This window comes from Gymnoscopelus microlampas (genome assembly GCF_963454915.1).
Source record: "Gymnoscopelus microlampas genome assembly, chromosome: 21".
NCBI lineage: Eukaryota > Metazoa > Chordata > Actinopteri > Myctophiformes > Myctophidae > Gymnoscopelus > Gymnoscopelus microlampas.
In genome coordinates, this window is record NC_139958.1 from 8207982 (window position 1) to 8218284 (window position 10303).

Consider the following 10303-nt stretch of genomic DNA (forward strand, 5'->3'; position numbering starts at 1 on the left):
CATTTAAAAGGCATACATCATAAATGTATTTTTAAAATAGATTTGTGTCTTTTAAAAAACATTACAAAATCTTATTTTGAAGGCAACCGGAAACCTTATTTCTGCTAGCTCGAAAACCGGAAGTCCAATTTCTGCTCACGGAACGGAGCTAATGTTTCTATTGACCCGACTTTTCCTTCCGGTGAAATATTTTATTTTCTGTCCAAAAAGTGTATTTTAGACGTGAGGTGGGGGCTCCGAGTGTCCCCACTGAGATAAGTAGGCTTTCAACATTTTAAAACCGTCTTTGTTTTGGTGAATAGCAAAAGTGTACTCTTTATTTTTACTGAAGACGAGAGGCTGTGCTATGGCGGTATGCGGGCAACGGCTCTAAAGTAACATAGCGTTAAGAAGAACTCTTTCTAACGCTAGTATGGACCAAAGTGGTGCCCGCAGCGCATGCGTAGATCGACCAAAACAAAGAGCACAGACAGCCTGCAGTGGCACAGACAAATCTTTATTAGATCTATAGATCTACACATAAACTACAATGCCTCTTCGGGTAATCATTTCATTTCCGTGTGTTTTATAAGAGAGTGTTGGCTGATTCCTCGTGGGTTAAAGAGGGTCGATTATGTTCTCATGGTATTTGCCAAATATAGCTAGCCTAGCAATATTGACATCATGCTAGCTAATGTAGCTAACAGCTTGCTAAGTGGTTGCTATCCTGCTAACGTTATCTGTTTGTAGGTTTAAATAGGTTAGCATTCTAACATAAATGTCTACCAATGTAAAGTGTATGAATGGTTGTTTAATTGTTTGGTTAACTTTAAATGTCAATCATTTTCCATACGTGACTTGTTCAGCTAACAAAAAAACGAACAAACTTAGCCCTGAAAGCGTCATGTGAACCATGGCTAGAACAAACTGTGCTTACAGCGGAGTGAGAGGTTCGTAATGGGGCTAGTTCACACGGTTATTTTTATTTTTTATATATAGGACTTCAGTTTTCAGCTTACCTGCCGAGGGCTGCACACGGGTAAAAAAAAAATTGTGGTCAGGCCCCAGCGAGAATTGAACTCGCGACCCCTGGTTTACAAGACCAGTGCTCTAACCCCTGAGCTATGGAGCCAGATGAAGCAGTAGTGATGCAATATTGATCCAAGAAGTACTCACATGTTGCGCTTGAGTGAAAGTAACCCTATTGCAGAAATAGTCTGTCACAAGTACAAGTTTGGTATTCAAAATTTACTTGAGTAAAAATACAAAAATATTGGCACAAAAATATACATAAAGTACAAAAAGTATAAAGTACTCATTATGCATAATGTCCCATTTCACAAGTTTTCAAATGTATAAAAATGTTTTGAAAATAGCAGATCTACACGCTCACTTGTGCACTTGCAGAAGTACTTGTACTTAATTACTTTCCCCCACTGGACACATGCCTATTTTTACTACATTGCTAAGGAGGGTTACGTGTCTCTAAACCTACTCTTTGTTTTGTCTTATAAAGAGGCTTAAAGAGACAGTCTAAATCTCAGAGTTACAGATCTTTAAGGGTTCATTTGGAACCATGAGGGGCCCTGGATCCCACTTTGAGAACCACTTTGTTTTATTGATTGATTACTTTATTAACAGTTTGTAAACAGTACAATTATTGTTAAGAGGATAACACAAAAAGCGTCTTGTTTCCATTGTGGTCCTGGGTATTCAATTCATCAAGACATTCAAAGACATACAAGACATCATTAACGCTAGAAGCAACTGGTCTTTATTTCTATTTTAATTGTATTTTTCATTACAGCATTCTTATCATATTGTCGTATACTGTTTTGCTGCTGTTGCACAGTCTGACGGACAATGACCACCAACATCTTGCTGCTTGTATGACGTGAGTGACAATAAAACCTGGTTCTTCTTGATTCTCTCTCTTTAGTGTCACACTGACTCCAGTGCATCAGAGTGACAGATCAACCAGGCCTCAGCATCTCTCTACCTACCAGCCCCCTGGCCACTGCCCAGTGAGAGGAACCACCGCGATGGACAGTGAGAGGACGGCAGAAGACATGGAGGGCATCTGCGTGCTGCCAGACCTCACCACCATCAAGACGGAGTCCGGTCCGGACGACCCAGGCGTCACGCAGAACGTGGCCATGGGCATCAAGTTCATCCTGCCCAACCGCTTCGACATGAACGTGTGCTCCCGCTTCGTCAAGTCCCTCAACGAGGAGGAGAGCAAGAACATCCAGGACCAGGTCAACTCGGATCTGGAGGTGGCTTCCGTTTTATTCAAAGGTAAACTTACTGTTAGGGAATTTGGTGGTTCTCAAACGTTTTAATTTCAAGGACCACCATAACTCTGAGAGTGTACAAATGGAACCATTTTGGTTCCATTTGTACACTCAGAGTTACAGATATGTAAGGGTCCATTTGGAACCCCCTATCGGAATTGTTAAAGGGAACCATTAAGGGATCTGACCGTTAAGAGGGAATCGTTAAAATCCTAAAGGATCCCAACCCTATGTGTGAATGTATTTGAGTAAATACTCAATACATATGTTTTACTGGTCAACAGACTACAGATTAGGAGATCGCTTCATCACTGTCTGCTTGAACTGCTATATTTAGAATGATGAAACATGATGACACATATGATATCTGGATGGGTCAAACTGACCAGTTACTGGACACTTGTGTACTGGTCACTAAATTACGATGGTAAGGAGACAGGACATACTAGGACATCGACATGGATGCTGGATGCAGGATGTTCATAATAAAGAAACACCTTGTGATTGGTGGGTAAGAATAGATTAAGGGTGCATAAGCAGCCAGGAATTACACGGAAGCGTGCACGTTCGCTCGCTTGCTAGCTTAGCTTGCCAGATTAGACCTAGAACTCATGTTGTAAAATGTACTTCCCGCTGAATAAATAGTAAACATGCACACTGGTCTGTCATCTTTGCTCAAAGTGCCTTTTTTCTAGAGAGATTCCATTACTTTAAATTGCATAATCTTTGTATCCACAAAAAGTTCCCTGTTGAAACTAATACTACTTTTTTCCACTTTGTGCTTTTCTCCTCTTCCAGCGGAGTGCAACATCCAGACGTCACCGTCGCCAGGAATCCAAGTGCGTCACGTTTACACTCCGTCCACCACCAAACACTTCAGCCCCATCAAACAGTCCACCACACTCACCAACAAGCACCGAGGCAACGAGGTCTCCTCCACCCCCCTGCTGGTGCACTGTGAGTATGACACCAAGCTACACCAGGGGTTCTCAAACTTTTAAATATAACCCATTAAGACCTGTGGCCGATACTACAAATGCAACTTTTTTGTGCCAAGGACCCCCAAAATGACATGTATTTGACCCCCAATCCGAAAATGTTTTGTGCCAGGGACCCCTGAAGAGAAGATTTGTGTTGAAAAAACATATGCAAAATGTTTCAAACACTTTCAAGATTTCTCAAAAATAGCAGATGTACAAGCTCGCAGCACGGCACGAAGTGACGCGCTGTGAGCTTGTATATCTGTTATTTTTTTAATAGAGACCATGCAATACGTTAACTCTCACATCTCTTCTCATCATCTCAGCCCTGTCTATTCATCAACTGGCAGCCCAGGGGGAAATGGTGTTCCTGGCCAGTAGGATTGAACAAGGTAAACGGCTCTTTGTTGTTATGAAGAAAGCACATTTCCTAAGGTGAGTTAAGAAGAAACCACATGCAACGTTTTGATTGTGTTTCGTCTTCTCGACAGAGACGGTGATCAACCTCCAGGACGAGGAAGGCTTCACCCCCCTCATGTGGGCAGCTGCACACGGACAGATAGCTGTGGTGGAATTCCTACTTCAAAATGTGAGAGTACTAGCTTTATTGTCTGGGCTATATTGTCTTATTCACTTACTAATATTAATAATAATTATTATAATAATTATTATTATTATAAGACAGACATCTTGAAGTGGCATTTGTAGAATTTGCCTCAAATATAACAACCAAAATGATATTTCCCCACGTTTAGGCTGCTGACCCAAACCTCCTGGCCAAAGGCAGGGAGAGCGCCTTGTCCCTGGCCTGCAGTAAGGGTTACACTGACATAGTGAAGATGCTCATTGACTGTGGAGTCGATGTCAATGAATATGACTGGGTAAGTTCTGCTGCCTGTCCTCCTAGTTCAGTCAGGAATGGATAAAATATATTTTCATTGAATATAAAATGAGCAATACATTTATCTTGCTTTGGCGATGAATTGGATCTTCTTTGAGGTACTCTGAGAAGGCACATGTGAGTTTGTTGTGTGGTGACGCTGTCACTCTCTGGATTTCAGAATGGAGGCGCCCCTATTCTGTATGCTGTCCATGGGAATCACGTACGCTGTGTGGAAATCCTCTTAGGTGAGAACTAATGCCTGATTTATGCTTCATCGTGCGTGTCGTGTCCTGTGCCAAAGAAATTGCCCGTCTACAAGCACACAACACGTCGTGATGCATCTCCATTTTTAAGGTTTGGTTTATTCCTTGAATAACGGTTGTAGTACTGGTTAAGTGAAGGAAGAAAGACTACAATCATCAATTCCATACATACTGTACTGTACTCCAGTCCATACAGTGTTTACTTGATTAGTCAATCCCAAGCCGCCGATTACATGATTACACCAAGAGTGTTCTCCAATCATTTACAGCATATGCTGCTGTCACCAAATGTTTGGACAGTAACGGTCACATTACTGTCCACATTATTGACTCAAAGTGAGCTACACGTGACGCGTGTAACTCACTTGATACGGCAAAGTATAGATCAGGCTTAACATTTGGTTCCATCTGGAGATGGGTGACTTAATCCGTTATTATTGATAAAGTTGCTAGCCATGATGGGTTTAGACCATGTTTTTTTTAAATGTAACCATATGAATATGTGCAGTAATTGGGTATTGGCATTATTCTGGCTTGCAGAGAGTGGAGCTGACCCCACCATTGAATCTGATTCTGGATTCAATGCCATGGATATGGCTGTTGCTATGGGCCATCGGAATGGTATGTATGTTCAAACACACTGTAGTAGGCCCCCTCCTTTTTCCCTCTACACCAAATACCTTCGCTGAAAATATCCATTCTGCAAGGTCAGTTTGGGATACCAATTGTATCTAATCAGAACTGAGAAGAACCCCACTCAGATAATATATCGGCTTCAATTTTATAATGTTCCAGTTCCAGTTCTGTCTTTGTTTAACCCATTGAACCGGGAAAGCATCTTGTGTCATTTTAGATTTGAGCTAAAAAGCATTATTTTATACTTTAAATAGCAGATAAACAAGCTCATAGCGTGTCACTTTGTGCTGCGCTACGAGCTTGTAGATCTGCTATTTTTGAAAAATCGTGACAATTTGTGAAAATCTTTGAATGTATATATTTTTAAAGCGAACATTTCTTACTAAAGTCTTTGCTTCTAGGGTCCCTGGAACAAAATATTTTGAGATTGGAGGTCGGCGACCAAATATATATAATTTTGGGGGTCCTTGACTTGAAATAGTTTGAGCACCACTGATATAGCAACATACGTTTTTCATGTATGTTGCTATATCAGGAGTTAATCACTTCCTGTTTTACTTATTTATCCTGAATGATTGAGTTCTCTCAGTACTGAAATTGATGTGATCTGTCTGTCTGTCTGTCTGTCTGTCTGTCTGTGTAGTTCAACAGGTGATGGAGGCACACTTACTAAAGCTGCTGATGGGGATCAGGGAATGACCAAAGGACAGCCAACTCATACCGGCAGAATCGTGGCTCACAACAACCAGGGTTTGCCTCTGCTTTTGATATCCTCCCCTCTGGTCATTCACGTTTTATCCCTGTTTTTGGTCAGACCGAATGAAATACCTGCATTTCCTTTTGAGAAGTGTAGACTGTCTGATATGTTTGATATATATATATATATGTTTGATAATATCACAGTTTCAAAATATGTATGTTGACCACCCTGGCAATTAACCCTAACCCATTACTTTTTTTGTTTCATTCAAAAATAGTGAAAAGAGTACATCTAAAATCTTGCATTGTTTTGTAGAAGTATACAAGAAGTATATAGGGCTTTAGTGGGTTTTTCTTTTACAAATCAAACCCTGGTCACAACTATGCTAGACCACTATGTAGCAGACTGTGGACATATTTTGCCATAAGCTAATATTTTGAAGGCAAGAGTGAATTTGTTTATTTTGAGGACGGAGTCAGATATTTCATGAAGACATGGTACCCTGTGTTCCCAATTTAATGTAGAATTATGTTAATCCAAACCGTTAAAAGTCGAGCTGAAATGAAAAATGCCTTTTTTTTAGATGTGAGTTTGTAGATCGGCTATATTTATTTGTGGTTAATGTTGCCAGTTTGCCATGTTCAGAAATGTGTCAGAAAGAACCTGAGCAGCCTTCGTAGAGTGCATAAACTGTGACCTGTCTGCTTTCAAATGGGTAAAAGTCAAATACATGAACACTTTCACATGTACTTATCTTGTAAGGCATTGTGTGTACACGGCACAAAGGGTCATAGGTTAATGAAGTTAGTGTTGTTTTATGTAAAATGTGATTGTTATTGGGATATACATGATGCAGACTGCACCAGGAGTTTTATTCTTGTTCTGTCTTGAATGTGCCAGACTGCGTTAAGTTGGTCACTGTTGTAAGCTGTCAACATGCGAGGTCAAGGGTTCAGTTATGCCATGTAGAAGTACATCAGTGTTGTTTGTTCATATCGAGGTGTTCACCTTTAGTACAATTTAGTACGGTTTCATAAAGTTAATGTGGTGCTATTTTCCTTTGTGTGTAAGACTTGTGCTTTTCTCCAGTGGTAATTATAATGAGAACAATATAAGTTATTGTCTATGTACACATGTTTAATTTATGTCAAGTTTGTTGTAACAAGCCTAAAAGGCTCATCCAAGTGAAATTGCCTGACAATTATAAAACTCATCATTTGGATTTGGTCTGTCTTTTTCTGTTTGTTGTAGAATTCTACTCTTTTTTTTTTTAACTTAATCACATTAACTACATTCGATTAATAAACTTGTATGCTTTATTGATCCTAAGCCACAGAAACCATTTCAACAGTATAGATAATTTTCAGGAAAAAGTAGCTAGCACATTTCAATGAGCACATAACTGGTGTAATTGGGAAAAGTGAGATTAACTTGACTCATCTATTCATCAAAGCAAACATTTATTCCAGACTAGTAGTTGTGGAACATTTGGTGACCCTCAGTGCTGTCAAGTCTTCTCGACACCCCTGGGATTCCACTTTCCATTCTTGGAGGCCTCGTCAAAGTTCAACACCGAGATCTGAGACAAAAAATTGGGTGGTAGTTTTAATCCAGTGAGGAGGGCCCTCTGCTAACAACACACACTGTGTGCCTGTCATCGTGACACCCAGAAGAACACTGTTCAGAAATTGGGTGTTTATGTGAAACGTGATAGCAGGTGTAAAACTATCCCGACCTCCATGCTCATCTCATCGGCTATAAGGCAAGCCGCACAAACCGCTGGCATATAGAAGATCAAAGAATGGCCACAACAGCTCTCAAAGAAATCTGTCATTCCCACACATTTGGCTCAAAGAGTTGAGCATTGGAATGGAAGCGATTCAAAAGGTCTGAATGTACATGTTTCACTAGTGAGGTCACATGACGTTGCTGTTGGCCAGAAACCTTGTATGTCCAATATTTCATTTTTTTTTTAATGTGTTGTAGTAAATGTATGCCCTACTACTTCTCATAATGTCATAATAATAATGTCATAATACAGTGTCACACAAAAGTAGCCAAAATAGCCAATCTACAAGCTCACAACGCGGCATGTTGGGAGCTCGTAGAATAGCTATTTCTGAAATGTTTTTAAGTGAAAGTTGAGGCAGTTAAGTCTGTCTGTGGGTTTTATAAACATTGAACCAATGAAAACAATTAACAACAGCTTGTGACTAAATAGCTACAATGGATCCATTGGAAGACAAGTTATTTTTTTTGCCCATTTCCTGAAAAGTAACAGTTTTGGACATCGATCGATTGATAGAATACTTTATTAGTCAGAAATGTAAAACAGCACGAGGTGCAGTCAGACATTTAGGCTAAAAGGATAACACAAAAAAAGTCCTGGGGACTCTTGTTTCCATTACGGTCCTATACATCATTGGTTCTCAAAGTGGGGTCCGGGGACCCCCTGGGGTACTTGAGGGGGTTCCAGGGGGTCCCCAGCTAAATGATGGACAGGAACCAAATGGACCCTTATGGGTCTGTAACTCTGAGAGTGTTAAATTAACATTGGTTTTACAATGTGAATTGGGGTCCCAGAAATGCCATTAAATGGGGGTCCGTAGCCTAATGCATGTCAAACTGGGGGTCCTTGAAATTAAAATGGTTGAGAATCACTGCTAGAGAACCGTAAAAACCTTCTCTTATTGGGGTCCCTGGCTTATCTTTTCAAATGGGGGTCCGCGGGGTAATAAGTGTCAATTAGGGGGTCCTTGACATGAAAAAGTTTGAGAACCACACTGCTATACATACAAGGTTTCCACCGGACAGCGACGATAAAAGAAACGTATCTCTCAAACAATAACGTGGTGATGGCATTGGCAGTTGTTAACCTCCGTGTCATCAGGCCTCAGCTGGATACATATGTAATCGTTTGTTACATTAGCGAACGCTTGGAAAGGGGAGAGCCCTGAGAACAGCCAGGGTAATTGTAATAGCAACCTCATGTGTTTGGTTCATTTTCTCCACAAAGAAAAGCAAACTGGGTTTAGAGAACTCATAAACAACGAACACACGTTTCAAACACCACCGGTGATGTAAAGTAACTAAGTGCATTTACTCAAGTGCTGTACTTAAGTAGAATTTGGCTTTTCTTTTTTTTACTTTACTGGAGTATTTCCAGTTTTCAGTACTTTTACTTATACTTCATAGGCCTACATCTCAGAGGCAAAATTGTGCTTTTACTTCACTACAATTATTTGAAAACCTTAGTTACTAGTTACTTTGTAGATTCTGATTATTATTACAAAACATACATTAGGCCTACCCACTTCAACCCAAAATAAATTTCTACAAGCTCACAATGCATTGCGATGCTATGCATTGTGAGCTTGTAGATCTGCTATTTTGATTCTCAGACAATTTATACATTTGAAAACTTTTTAAAATGGGACATTCTGCATAATGAGTACTTTCTACCTTTGGTACTTTAAAGTACATTTTGATACTAATACTGTACCTTTGTAGTAAAGTAAATGATGAATTCCAGTCTTTAACTTGTAACATACTATTCCTACATTGCAGTATTGATACTTTTACTTAAGTAAAACATTGAGTACTTTTTCCACCACTGTCAAATACCCAACTCAGTCCACACAACCACATCTTCATCTCTAACACTTTAACTGATGGATTTATCTTTGCATGGACGCTTTTTAGAACCCAAAAGAAAACAAACCTGCCAAGGAAAATATATACAATTCCGGGACGCAGGCTGAAGTTCAAATGTACACGTCCATAATCACAGTATAACCACAGGACACGGACATGAAAGTAATGATTATGTATCTGTGAAACAGTTTGAAAGGAGCCCCCCCCACACACTTTCCTAAACAATTTGTACAATTATGTGAAATTATGATGTTTTGGTGTTATAATTCTAAACACATGTTCCTCTACGTACAATATGTAGAATTATCAGTGGTGGAAGAAGTACTTGTATATTTTTCTTAAGTAAAAGTAATACCACAATATAAAAGTACTCTGTTAGAAGGAAAGACCTATCTGGAATGTATTGTCTAACCTAAATGTGTCATCATGGCATCAGCAAACAAATCAGTCAGCTTCATATATGGGCACAAAAGAGGGCATGCCCATAAATGGGCATATACTGATGACATCAGGGATCTCAATATGGGCTTAAAAGGGACAAGGACTGATAGATAGAGATATCTCCATATATGGGCATATCAGCATGCCCATATATGGAGATATACTGATGACATTAGGGGATCTCCAAATATGGGCATAAAAGGGACTCTCCATATCTCTGTATGTATGTATGTCTGTAATACACGTATCTCGAGAACCGTTCGACCGCCCGACTTCAAATTCGGCACACACGAGAGAGTACAGTGTGGGGATGCCCATATATGCCCATATACTGATAACATCAGGGATTTCCATATATGGCCATAAAAGGGACAAGGACAGACAGATATAGAGATATCCATATATGGCCATAAAAGGGGTACAGGTAGACAGACAGATATAGAGATTTCCATATATGGCCATAAAAGGGGTAC

General features: G+C 39.8%; 1 protein-coding gene across 1 annotated transcript; it reads left to right on the plus strand.

The window, feature by feature from the left end:
• Positions 1–452: 452 nt before the first annotated feature.
• Positions 453–6957, plus strand: ankra2 (ankyrin repeat, family A (RFXANK-like), 2). The gene is made up of 9 exons (XM_084046915.1): positions 453–541; positions 1919–2277; positions 3072–3230; positions 3580–3645; positions 3745–3842; positions 4009–4134; positions 4315–4381; positions 4940–5020; positions 5679–6957. Exons 2-9 carry the CDS (start codon positions 2022–2024, stop codon positions 5732–5734), a joined length of 909 nt encoding a protein of 302 aa, XP_083903041.1. The 5' UTR covers positions 453–541; positions 1919–2021; the 3' UTR covers positions 5735–6957.
• Positions 6958–10303: the final 3346 nt, after the last annotated feature.